This window comes from Setaria viridis, chromosome 7 (assembly GCF_005286985.2).
Source record: "Setaria viridis chromosome 7, Setaria_viridis_v4.0, whole genome shotgun sequence".
NCBI classification, from domain to species: Eukaryota; Viridiplantae; Streptophyta; class Magnoliopsida; order Poales; family Poaceae; genus Setaria; species Setaria viridis.
In genome coordinates this window covers 13,324,983-13,338,613 of record NC_048269.2, presented here as the reverse complement: position 1 = coordinate 13,338,613, position 13,631 = coordinate 13,324,983, and the positions used below count along the sequence as shown (strand labels likewise).

At 42.9% G+C, this 13,631-nt stretch overlaps 1 protein-coding gene across 6 annotated transcripts; it reads left to right on the top strand.

Annotated features, from left to right (window-relative positions):
- Positions 1-5,662: 5,662 nt before the first annotated feature.
- On the top strand, positions 5,663-13,602 carry LOC117863241 (wall-associated receptor kinase 5). 6 transcript variants are annotated; one of them, XM_034746868.2, is made up of 7 exons: positions 5,664-6,100; positions 10,655-11,248; positions 11,378-11,839; positions 11,937-12,095; positions 12,177-12,305; positions 12,423-12,535; positions 12,834-13,004. In XM_034746868.2, exons 1-7 carry the CDS (start codon positions 5,791-5,793, stop codon positions 12,852-12,854), a joined length of 1,788 nt encoding a protein of 595 aa, XP_034602759.1. In that variant the 5' UTR covers positions 5,664-5,790; the 3' UTR covers positions 12,855-13,004. The 6 variants fall into 6 exon arrangements, with proteins under 6 accessions (XP_034602757.1, XP_034602759.1, XP_034602758.1 ...); XM_034746867.2 differs by having other exon boundaries at positions 12,828-13,004; XM_034746866.2 differs by having other exon boundaries at positions 5,663-6,100; positions 12,177-12,535.
- The last annotated feature ends 29 nt before the right edge of the window (positions 13,603-13,631 follow it).

Here is a 13,631-nt window from a genome sequence, read left to right as displayed (position 1 = left end):
GACAAAAAGCGAGCACCAGCTTTTTAGAAAAGCTCAAAAGCTGTAGCTAACACAAACACGACCTTAGGCCTTGACGGGAGAGGGGCTGCTATGTTGAAGAACGTGTAACGTGCGACATTATAGACAAACAAAAATAGTAGACTGAACTAAACCAACTGGTGGATGGTACTACAAAACTAATCACTTGCTTCACCACGTAAACATTTCACAAATATAATATTCAGTGTATGCGGCACAGAAGATTAAGCATGATCAAAGCGCAGATATGGAATGATCCTTCACGAAAGGATCATTTCCTGTCACTACCAGAAAACAGGAGGTTCCCGTCGGTTTTTTGAGAACTGCTTGGAGCCAGACCTCTTTCCTGTCATCAGCCGAGCAAAACTGATGGGAAATACTACATTTTCTTCTTTCGGTTTGTAGAAACCCTCATGAACCTGAAATACCGACATGAATAAATGTGTAGTTCCTGACGATCGTGTGAAACTGACGGGATTTCCTAAGAAGCCCCGATTTCAGGCCCCAGCTGCATGGGAAAACCGGTAGCGGGTGAGAAAAAATCGCAACTCCAAGAATCGAAGAAAAAAATGCCATGTCAGCTTTTTTTGGGCCCACATCTGACCACTGGTTTGTAAAATATTGCCTCCAAGGCTCCAATCCATCCTGCGATGCATAGTAGCTGGAGCCTTATCCCCTCCCAACCCTAATCGCCTCCCCCACCTACCCCTCAGTCCCCCGCTACCATACCCACTCCGTCGCCGCCCCATGCATTTGTGTTCGATCCATCCACCCGCCACCTCATCCCACCATTGTCGCTGCAGCCTCATCCCACCGGCGTCACCGCCACCCATCAAGGGCATCCCTGACCGCCACCCCCATGCGTTGTCGCATCCCAACACAGCGATGCCCCACACGCCGTTGTTTCCACATTGAGATTAATAAGAGGTGCAAGGGACATCCACAAGAGGCGCACGGTGAGATGCAAAAGGGGATCAGAGTCAGATGGAGAGATCCACAAGAATCTCACGGGGAGATCCAGAAGAGGCTCAAAGGGAGAAATCCGCAATAGGCAAAGGAGGGAGGTCACCGTTCAACCAAAAATCATGAGGTCGGCCAAAATTCTAAGGTCAGTTCACAGTACCGATGGATAATTTTGTTTCTTGTTTATTTTCCTGTTTTGCAAGTGCTGAGGCAGCAGTTGACAATACAGGCTTGAATGCGATATGGTACCATTTATGTTTTGCAAGTACTGAGGCAGCAGCAAGCAGGGATCTGCAGTCTCACCATAACTGAAACCTAAGACATTTTGTAGTGATCTTTGGGTTAGTAATTGAGTGATCTGTATCATGATTACAAAATTCAATATGTTCTGTGAAAAGATTGCAACTACCAAAATATTTATCCTTTTCTCATATTAAGTCGGCAACTAGTGTCATCGGCATAGCATGTATGCTTTGGGTTCAGATTGTAGGAAAGACTTAATTTATCAATTTGATTGCTAGTGCATTTAATTGTTTATTCTTCCTTTTTTCACTCAGCTAGGAGTTTTTATAATGCAATTAGATACAGGAACATTTTACATATAAGGAAGGTAATTTATTCAGAGAATTTTTGCAGTGGTGATTTTTATTCTCTTGTCGATTTATGACTTTAGGATGCTGCTTCTTTATTCTTTTTCTATGAAGAAAGCACTGCACATTTTAGTAATGTACATGTAGCTAGGTAGTAACAAGAATGTCAATTTCTAGACTACGGAGAGTCATTTCATTTTGGTTTGTTTCCAGCATTGCTCTAAACAGATGCCAGACAAGGCAAATGGTTTCATGCAATTCATTGCTTCTCTTAAATGTGCTATTTACGTGGTTCTATGATAAGGCCATTTACATACTTTGTCTACCTCTTCTTTTTCTTTTTGAGGTACTTCGTCTTCTTTGCAGGCACTTTATTACAAGTTTGAAATGGAAATACCTGCAGAGATGCAACAAACCTTTATGCCCAACCAAGTAAGCAGATGCAATACCTTACTGTTTCTTTTGTTTTCTTATGTACATGTTGCTGCCAACGGGTTGACTCCTGTCCGGGTATGTTCCAAGTTTCTGACTTATGATATGTCAGAAAAAACAAAGGTAACTCCTGTCGGGGTATGTTCCTGATGGTAAATATGACGTGAGACGCGGTTGACTGGTGGGCTCTAAACCTTTGTGAACTACCGTCAGGAATTATTTCCTGTCGGCCAACCATCAGGGAAACAGTGTCTTTCCTGTCTAGCTGCTCCTGTTGGCCGTGTCCTAACGGTCATTGGGAATCATATTCCTAGCAGTTTTCGGGGCTTTCCTTATGGTTTTTGGCCGTCAGGAACGTGCCGCCATCTGATAGTGTGTTATAAACATATTTTATGATCGGCAAAATAAGCATGACTCACGTTAGAATGAACACATGGATGTTATTGTCACTACTAGAGAGTCGACATTTAGTACCGATTCCAAACCCCTATTTTGTACCGGATTCGTAATTGGTAACATCTAACTCCAACTGGTACTAAAAGGTCGAAAAAAATTTAAAATCCCGGGGAGGCTCACACACGGCACATGTCACGAGTCACGCAAATTTTCAAGCAAAATATGCATGTGCGCAGAGTGTGGGGTTCAATATTGGGAACTCTTGTCTCACATAACATTCCTTATTATCTCACCTACACAGCACATGTCACTGGGTAAAAGATGCTTTCCTTTTGAAGTAACCCGTGGAGAACATTTTAGTACTGAGTGGTAATGCCAACTAGTACTAAAGATGACTTTTAGTACCTCAAGAAGCATTAGTATCGTGTGGTAACACCACCAGGTACACTAAAAGGCCTCCAACGGCTATGAAATTTGGACCCGGTATCTATGTGGGGGATGGAAAGTCATTTTCCTGGTAGTGTGTTTATGTAAACAAAAGTGCTCCTACCAGATAAATACCGGAATAGGTCGCAATTTCGTCCTATCACCTATCTACACTTAACTAAACTCATAGACAATAGATAAATTAATAGCATTCATGTTTCACAAAGGAAGCACTGACCACAATAATCTTAGATCCTTGAGACCTTGGCCAGTGCAAAAGTGTTTAGCACACACAAAACTATTGTCTCCATGATCCCAGGAGAAGGAGAGCTTCTACAATCATCTAGCATGTGACTTCGTCCCTATTCCAATACAGAATATGTAGCTGCAACTGCTCACCATGGACATAGGAATGGCCAAGATATCTTGGGCCAATTTAGAGAAGGTTGGAACTTGATTGCATTAAGACTCCACCAGTTCAAAATATTTATCTCCTTGATACGTGAAGTGAAGGATTCATCCATGTACTGCTCCAGTTCAGATTTTTAGGGATACTTCCAATCCAAGAAATGAATCGTACATATCGAAGTCTAGAAGCTCATCACCCGTGGAAGCTGGACATCCTTCACTCCAATTTGCAATGGAGGGCCCAATATTCAACTTAGGGTGGGATCACAGATAGTGGCTGAGCCACATACCCCCTATACTGATCTCACACACAACATCAAGTTACAGCCCTGAATACTAACCCTACCAACCAGCCTTGTCCTTTTCACCGCAATATCCTCTTCCGAGAAAAGGGATCGGTTTGCTCGTTGTGTGTATTGGAGATGGGCGGTGATGGGCACTTATGAAGGAAGTTCCGCCAAGAGGATTGGCAGTGATAGCTGGAGCCCTAGCAGGCTAGCCCCAAGACTTCGGTCACCGGTGACAGAAGTTTTTATATCGAGATAGGGGTCATCGCACCTGTGTGGGAGTGGTGGACCTTCCGGGTCTCAGGATTCAGTGGACTCATCTTCCCACACGCCACAAGTCAGCACCGTTAACGTGGGTGCGTCTCTCATGCATTTCTTTAAGGTTTAAGGAAAATGTTCGATTTGTGAAATTGGTTATGGTTTCTAGGTTTTTTTTGCGTAGGATGGTCCATGGGTTGCATCGATCTTGTGTTACAGGCTTCATGGATCCATCACAATAGTTGAAGATCGCAGAATGTATCTCGTTCACATTTCATTCCAAGCAGTTTCAGACATGCTTAGAGAAGAAGTGACTTATGATCCTTGGCCTTAACTATTGCAGAACTTGGCAACTCGTTGGCTGATGGTGAGTATTGGAGCAAGTGTTTAGCAAACACAAAAGTGTGTCCACGATCCAAGGAGGAAGAGAGGTTCTGTAATCTTATAGCATGTGACTTCGTTCCTATTCCAACAGAGAGTATGTAGCTGCAACTGCTCACCATGGACATAGGAATGGCAAAGATATCTCGGGCCAATTTAGAGAGGGTTGGAAACTTAACTGCATTAAGCTTCCACCAGTTGAAAATATTAAACTACTAGATACGTGGAGTGAAGGATACATCCAGGTACTGTTCTAGTTCAGATTCTAGGGCTGAGTACTTCCGGTCTAAGAAATTAAAGGTACATATCAAAGTCTCAAAGCCCATCACCGATGGAAGCTTGACATCCTCCACTCCTATTTGCTATGGATGTCCCATTATTCATCTTATGGTGGGATCACAAATAGTGGCTAAGCCACATACCCTTTATACACAGCTCCCACACAACATCAAGTTACCTCCCCAAATACTAACCCTACCAACCAGCCTTGTCCTTTAGTTTGGAACATTATTAGTTTGGAACTTCCAAGCCTCGGCAACTGTTTTCCTACTCCCTCGTATCTCAATTGGAGTCAATCAGAACATTGATGCAGTCTCTGCCTCTCTGGTATATATGATATATTGACTAATAACATTTATAAAAGTTTATGGTATTTTTGTAAAAAATGTTGTATATAGTAAGTGTTTCATATAATAAATATAGTGGGACACCAGTTTTATTATATCATCTATGTGATTTATAAACTCTTTATGGCAACAATTAAAAATATTAGACCTCCAAACTTGAATAAACTTAGTTTTGGACCGGAGTGAGTACTTCTTAATCCGTCTGCCTGGGACATGCGTGGTCATTTTTTTCAACGAAGGCTGCAGTTTTTATATCTTGGTAAAGAAACCTGTAGTAGGTCCCAAAAGGCATGACTTTCAAAGGTTCATGGCGATTAGTTTTTTGTTGTGTTAGGATGAGCAGTGACGACATAGCAGACCAGGCTGCAAGCATCCAACTGCTTTGATTGCCATGTCTTGATTATCCTAGCTAGTGCTCTACTACGAAAAATTCGGTAGCAGTGTGCCTTGGTTATCCTAGTGCTTTGGGAAATTTCGAAGCAGTGTTACTTTGAGTATCATAGTAGACCGGGAATTCATCAAAGCAGCGTGTAATAGGAGTTGTTGTTGACGTACAGAACAATAAAGATGACAGGCAGGGGCCATGGATTTATTCAGCAGCGAGTAAGCTTCTGCCGCAGCAGTAGAATAGTCCTGCAAGTAGTTGACGGTTGACCTGAGTTAAGCATCTTCTAATCCTGCACCGACCATGACGACATATCAGACCAGACCAAGCATCCAAGTGCACGAATGCGTGCCACATGGCAAATTACTAAATTCATGCAGTGTATGAGCCAAGAAAGATAAGATTTATATTTGTTTTATACAATCTATCGATGTAGACACATTCATTCGACCGTTCCCTTCCTAATTCCTTGACACTAGACAAGAAAAAGGTTATCCTGCACAGCTGTGTTCTTGGGAGACTTATAAATTCCGGTTCGACAGTTACGTGAGCATCATCAAGGCATCAACCACATCGATCACTTTTAGTCGCCAGTGAGCTGTTGCTTCGTAGACGGGGCCATGATGGGCCTCCTTGCTCTTGATGCACTGCTGCTGGCTGCTCTGCTTCTACTTGTGTCTGCAGCGTCGCAAGGATCCAGCAGAGGGACCATTCCCTCTACGGCTTCGCTTGCAGGCTGTTCCAAGACGTGCGGCAACCTGAGCTTCACGTACCCATTCGGCATCGGCGCTGGCTGCTTCCGGGACCCCGACTTCGAGCTCATCTGCAACAACACCACGCAGCCCGCCAGGCTCTTCCTCAGGGACGGTGACACGGAGGTCCTCCACGACATCGGTACAACAGATACCTTCAGCGGTTCAGACGGACCTGGTACGCACATAGACATACTAGTATGGTTCTGCATATTACAGCGGCAAACGAACATCCTACCTACGCCCTCCGCTGGTCAAAATGTTCATGTTTTGAACAAGGCCTTGGTCAAACTTTAACATTTGACTATAAACTTTTGACCAAAGACTTACGCTGTGTTTGGTTCATGCCTAAGCATGCCATACCTTGCCGTGCCGCAACTGCAGCCTTGGCACGATGGTGTTAGGCGTGCTGCGGAGACGCTGCAGCCAGCTAGTTCATTTGTGTGCTCCGCAGCTCCATGCTGGTGTGGCAAATGTTTTTGTTCACCACACCTTAGGCGCGGCGCGGTTGGGCGTGTTCCAAACACGCTACTGGCCCATCAGTTTGCTTCATGCCAAACACTGCCACGCCTGAGGTTAGGCCTATCATAGATTCCTAGTCTATTGTTTTGATTCACTTCAATTGTTGCGGTTTGCCCACAGTTTCTTAGCCATATACCTCACTTGTCATAGATATATATTATTGTCAAACTTTGCTAAAAGTGCGGCTTCAATTTGTTAGTTGGCAGCCATAACTTGTCTAACAGAGCGTTTACAAAAAGGTCGAATGAACACGGGTTTACAACCTTTGCATCACTCAGAGCAAACAAAGCAGCACAGCAGGCCGCGCGACAAACCAAATGTCAACTGGAGCTCCACCTCAAGTAACGCTAAGCACTCCCAATGCCATGCAAACATCAGCAGAAACAGCAGAGACAAAAAAAACACTCCAAAACTTAGATAGCTGCAACCCCGTGGCAATCTTGTTAATAATCTTCGCCACACAAGTTCTCGTCCTTCGCCTTCTGGAGTGGCTTCCAGTACTTGAGATACATAAGCAACCTGTGGATCACCGCCACAAGAGGGCTCAGTATTCTCGCCTTGAACACCATATTGCTTCTTGCTTTCCACAATGTCTACATGGCACCTGCACACACAATCCTAGTAAAGCCTAACAAGGCATTACTAGACAAACATCTTAATCCTAGTGACTATGTTGTTACCGATCACCAAACTCAACTATGGCCTAGCGGGCCATAGTGGCCATAAATTCTGACCGAGACATTGAAGGGATAAGATACCATAAGAATGGAGAATTACCAATCTAAGGAATCTATATCTTTTGCATTAGAACCTACATAATTTCTATCGAGATGTGCACTAAGGTTCTTTGCGGTGCTACCATACCCTTTACCACATCAAACCTTTACACCTTATGTTCTAATCTTATAAGCATCGTCATGAAAGAATTCTAAGAAAGGTGATTTGCAGATTTTAAAGTACAATAAGCAATGCAGAAATTAGAGGGGAAGACAGGTGATCAGACATGCTGTTTTTTAAATGTACCATAAAACTCACACTCTCAACAATTTGTTAGAGCCCCAACCCCCAACCCCCGCCAATAAGGGTATGTATCCCAATTAGGTTATTGCAATGGTAGCTATAGTAACTTCCCTATGTGCAAGTCGTCTCTAAATTAGTCTCTCCTTAATGCTACCATCCGTAGGTTTGATGCGAACTTCATGGCAATTTCACTATTTTGCAGTTGGAGGACCTCATAAGACATTCAATGCCACCAGCCTTGAGATTGTTGCATAACTGTTGGTGTTTGTTAAGCCTTTAGAATAAATTCGCAAGCACATGAAACACCATTGTAGCATTTCACCTAGGAGTATTTCCAGCGTATTGTATTTCCTAAGGGAAGCAATTGAGGAATGGATATTAGATTATAATTAATCTAGATATTATCAACTATTCCAAATAAATGATATGGAAGGTAGGGAAAGATAACGACACGCATCTCATCACAATGGTAAAGATAGCTTGGAGGTAAATGAGACAGGAGCATGGTTTGATGGATCATTCCTATGTCTCATGCCAAGGTGCACGAAATGTTGACTATGATAGCACTGCTCGAGAGTTATAGTAGCGAAGGAGACATACGCTTACTATAGAACCCAGAGACAGTGGGAATGTGGACTAGCATTCTCTTTCATTCACTTTGGTGGACTTAGCAAAAGACTCAAAAAGGGATGAGAAGGGAGTCCTAAATTGTCAACTACTACTCCTATGAAACTACACAAACATGGTGGAATACAAAGGATGGATAGGGCTATCACAACCTCACCAATGGCTCTCCAAAATAGTTCCATGGGGTAGGACACAACCCAACGGTAACTATCATGCCCAGAGACTATGCCTCACCAATCTAGTCACTTACTCTAACCAACGTGATCTAAGGCAGAGAGCACTCGCAAATAGGTAGGGTTTGCTACCTACATGGACAAGGGATCCCGTGAATGGAAAGAGAATGATACAGCATAGCCCCACTACTTAGCTCTACAACTATTCCACTACTAATCTAGGCATTAGTATGGATTGCGGAATGTAAACACTTGACATGGTGCAAATGCGAAAAGATCACTGTATTAAATAGGCAAAGTGTTACAAGAAAGTAAATATATAATGGAACTCATACCTAGACTCCTAAAGGTAACTTTGGAACCGAAGAGAGCTCCTGACTCTAGCTCGGGAACTAACCTTTGAATTACACGAGAAAGCGCCACGCCGCCAACCAAAGGGATGCCTCCCAAAGTGGCAGGGAAGTGGTGAAGGAAGGTACAAATGACAATGAGGGTGAGAAGTCCTATTTATAGTATGAAGGTGGCTTGGGATAGTGGAGATGCTCTTGGAATCCAAAGAGAATCTTCCCCTCCTAACACTCTCCTCTTGCCACCTTGGATGAGAAAGACACCACCTCAAGTCTCCCCACATCAGTTGATTGCCACTAGAGAAAGATGAAGGCAGTTCTATCGAAATGCTTGGCTAACTGACCTATGATTTCTCCAACCTTGCTTTGGTCCACATATATTTAGCTTCTACAGGAGGTTAGCTAGCTCTCCTAAAATGACCAGTCCATTTCACCAAAGCTGGTAGGCTGACCGGCCTAGTATTTCCACCAAAGCCATCCAATCAACTTCCATTGTGTGGTGGATGGCCATAATAGATCAGCCACACCTCATTTCAACAATTTTTTGTTGACATTGCTCTAAGTTGTGGCCATCCAATCCTTGGTGGAAGCCTTTCGGTCTTCGGCTTGGAATTTGCTCGTTCCTCCAGTGCATAGGGGTCCATTAGGGGGGGTGGTACCTATTTGCCTTGTGGCGAGATATGGCAAAGTGTGGGGCTGGCTGGCCTGCTACTTCAACGCAGCATAGTCGGAACTTCCGAATTGCATAACTTTTGCATTGGGACTTTGAATTGGGCGAACCATATATCCAACTCACTCATCTTGACGAGTTGTTCTTCAACATGGTGATGTCCAATTTAGCATTTGACAATGTCTCCAATGGTGCCATCTTATGTCCATGTTGTAACATCCTTGTATATGCTCCATGTAGTGTTATCTCTTGCATATTTCTTAGCATAATCCTGCAAAACATTTCAATCCACCAAAATTGATGGAATTTGTTAGGTCAAACCAAATAATGCATAAAACTATATTTATACCCACTTTAATCACCGAGATGTTAGTGGTCAGTACGATATTTAAGGCCACCAACAATAACAAACATGGGAATAGGAGATATAATCTCTCCTCATTCTAGGAAGGTGTACGAAAATCCTAATGTAGAACCAATCAGCCTAGAAGCTTGTGCTAACCGCCTTGGTCAACTCTTGAGCTCTTGGGTGGCTTGAATGCTACTTGGTGTGTGAGTGTGCGTGAACATGTGCATTTGTGTGTGTGTATGCGCCGTGTGTCCCTACGTGCGCATCGCGTGTGTGTACATGAGCACCTAAGCCAAAAACTATTCATGTCAGGGGGTGTTTATAGCCCCATCTCTAAAAAGTAGCTATTGCACCAATAGTCAAAGAAATTGTTCATGTCCTTGCGAGCCTAGTAGACATGTCGGTTTTTCTTCTTGAGAAAGTATGGTGTGCTCTTTTCTTTTAAGCATTCATGTGGGTCTTGGTGTTTGAGGTTGTGTTCTTTGTCTTCCCTTCTTCTTGCTCTTGCACTTGATGGACTTGTATTCCTCATGGATATAAGTAGCATGCCAAATTTGTTCTCTTGGCAAGCTTCTTAATCATGTTCCCACGATTGTTTTGAGGTTAGAATTACTTTATTTTCTATTTCTTGGATTCTTCCTTTTTTTTGTGCTTTTCAACTTATTGCTTGAGCCAACATATTTCTCCGCAATATCACATCTCCAGTAGCATTCACAAACTTCAATAGGATCCTATCTCTAGTAAAATTATAGATTATTTTATGCCGTGCAGAAAGTCAGGCCTAAAAACCATCATTAACATTTATACATGTCTTTCTTCCCTGCTGCCCGGTGGACGCTGGAGTCCTTGGTGCATGAAATTGGTTCATTAGTTACCGATCTCCTACATAGATGTAGGGTTTTGTTAGCACACTTGAAGCAGATTAAAATATGCTAGCATGTATTATTGTGGCTACAATTCAGTTTCATGTGCTTGGTTTCCCCCAGTAGCAAATCCTCATTTCATAGATCATGGTAAATAACAGATCTACGCGTCGCCATTTCGCACTCCAGGCAAATGAGATCCGGCGTGGATGTCTACAACATGTCTTGGAGAGTACCTGGACGATCTTTTATTGGCACACGAGTCATAGAACTGAGTTTCATTGGCTGTGACTTTGATATATATTTGCTAGATGGCGTTAACTCAAGGGAATTGATATGCACAGTTAACTGCCCTAACGATGGGATCCCGGAAAGCGTTGCCAAGCAGCAGTGCAACGGTACTGGATGCTGCCGTTCAATGTTTTCCCGCACAGTTGTTTCCTTGGAGCTCCAGTTTGTCAGGTACGACCGCGGCAAAAGCAAGACCAAAGGGGAAATGCAACACACCAATCAGAGTTTGCTATGGGACACAATCAGGGTCGAAACTTACAACATGCTGCTTTTGTGGGGCATTGTACTGGATCGACGTAATATAAATTGCGATGCCGCATCTAACAAGACAAACTACGCATGTGTCAGTGATCATAGCAGATGCTTTGACGCCTACTCCGGGATGTCACCTTCATACCAGTGTATGTGCCATAACGGGTATGCTGGCAATCCATATGTCGCAGATGGCTGCTCCCGAGATCGAGGTAACATAATTTTTATTTCTTCCAGAACTATTTAAACATGGGAGTTTTGATTATTGCCGCATTAAGTTTTTAATATAGTTGCATTCATCATGGTTGATAAATTAACCTAGCCTCCTATACAATGAACAGGGTATAATCCTGTTGAATGGAAGGCGAATTGTGGTAGATCATGTGGGAACATCAGCATTCCATTTCCATTTGGCCTAGAAGAAGGCTGCTATGCGAGGAAGCAATTTCAGCTCCGTTGCTTCGACATGAGATCCTCCGGACTTGCGCTTCTTAGTCCGCTTTACGACGTAATACAGCAGATCAATATCAGCGAAGGGACAATTAAAACAATAAATAGGGATGAATTTTCTTATGCAGAAACGCAAAGTATCTACGCCGGTTCAATAAGCACTCAAGAATTACAATGGGTCGTAGCCAATCTTAGCTGCCAAGAGGCGCAAGAGGATAGCGCTACATATGCATGCGTCAGTGCTGACAGTACTTGCTTGGGTGTCAGCTTAAAATTTAGCGGTTATCTTGGCTATCGATGCAGATGCTTGACTGGATTTCACGGAAACCCGTATGTCCGGAACGGTTGCCAAGGTTATTCCCACACAAGAATGTGCATATATATTTCTACACATTTATATATAGTTTTGCTTTTATTGATTTGTCGTAACAAACTAACATGTGGATGCAGATATCAATGAGTGTGAAACTATACCGGGCATTTGTGAAGGATTGTGCCATAATACTATAGGAGCTTTCTATTGCACAAAATGTCCTCATAAAACAGAGTATGATGCCAACAAAATGGGGTGCACTCCAACGAACAGGCAAAAAAGTCGTCTTCTGCTAGGTGAGTTCGTGACCAATAGATTTCACGTAATAATTCAAAAAACAGAAAAAAAATCGAGAACAATAATTGTGCATATGATAGGTATCATGATCGGCCTTGGTGTTGGTTTTGGTGTTCCTCTTCTGGGCTTAAGTGCTGTATTGATTGTCCTTAAATGGAAAAGAGATGAGCAAAAGAAACAACGAAGGAAATATTTCCGGGACAATCAAGGTATTCTCCTAGAACAATTAATATCATTGGACGAAAATACCAGTGACAAGACAAAAATATTCTCCTTAGAAGATTTAGAGAAGGCAACACATAACTTTGATCAAACGCGTATCCTAGGTCGTGGAGGACATGGCACAGTATACAAAGGCATCTTAGCTGATCAGCGAGTGGTGGCCATAAAAAGTTCCAAGGCTATCGAACAAAGTGAAATCGACCAGTTCATTAATGAGGTGATTATTCTTTCACATATAAACCACCGAAATATCGTAAGACTATTCGGATGCTGTCTTGAAACCAAGGTCCCATTGCTGGTATATGATTTTGTTCCCAATGGTTCATTATATGATATTCTTCATTCAAGTTCAGATAGCAATTTCTCTTTGTCATGGGCTGAGTGCCTAAGAATTGCCCTAGAAGTAGCAGGCGCTCTCTGCTATCTCCACTCTGCAGCTTCTGTATTGGTTTTCCATCGTGATGTCAAGTCATCTAATATACTCCTTGATGCAAACTACATTGCTAAAGTTTCAGATTTTGGAGCTTCAAGGGTAGTTCCTATTGACCAGACCCATGTTAACACAAATGTACAAGGCACATTTGGTTATTTAGATCCAGAGTATTACCGAACTGGACAACTGAATCAAAAGAGTGACGTGTATAGTTTTGGTGTTGTACTTGTTGAGTTGCTTGTCAGAAAGGAGCCCATTTTTACTACTCAGTCAGGCTCAAAACAGAACTTGTCAAGTTACTTTCTCTGCGAGTTGAAGTCAAGGCCAATAAAAGAGATAGTTACTGCACAAATTCGTGAAGAAGCAACTGAGGAAGAAATCAACAGTGTTGCACACCTTGCAGAGATGTGTCTAAGGCTCCAAGGTGAAGAGAGACCTACTATGAAGCAAGTGGAGATGACATTGCACACGTTGCATGTGAAAAGGTCAAAGCTATCCCGAGTTGCTCAAGGGGATGATCAAGAGTTACAGCAGTTGCTGTCTTCTGGAGATAATGCTGCTTCTCTCGCTGGCTGTAGCCTAGACCAACTAAGCCAAAGATGCTACAGCTTGGAGCAAGAGTTCATATTATCTGCCGAGGTACCCCGGTAAAGTCTCCCATGATGCTACTCCTACATATGAACATCCTAGATTTCCCATGAAGGTCAGGAAGTGATTAGTTCTACCTATCAGCTTACCATCTCTTAGTATCTGGAACTGTATTTGAATTGTACTTTTCTATATGTGTGCATGCATCTCTGGCCCTATTTTGTACTTGGAACAAGCGATAAAGAAATTCAGTTTCTACCAAACCAGGCGTTCAGCAGCCAGGCTTCTAACA

Bases quoted from the DNA above. Each gene is read 5' to 3' on its own strand.
- LOC117863241 (XM_034746862.2), top strand. From the start codon at position 5,791: ATGATGGGCCTCCTTGCTCTTGATGCACTGCTGCTGGCTGCTCTGCTT. The intron at 6,101-10,654 runs GTACGCACATAG...GGTAAATAACAG, and splicing joins CAGCGGTTCAGACGGACCTG to ATCTACGCGTCGCCATTTCG. The intron at 11,840-11,936 runs GTTATTCCCACA...ATGTGGATGCAG, and splicing joins TGTCCGGAACGGTTGCCAAG to ATATCAATGAGTGTGAAACT.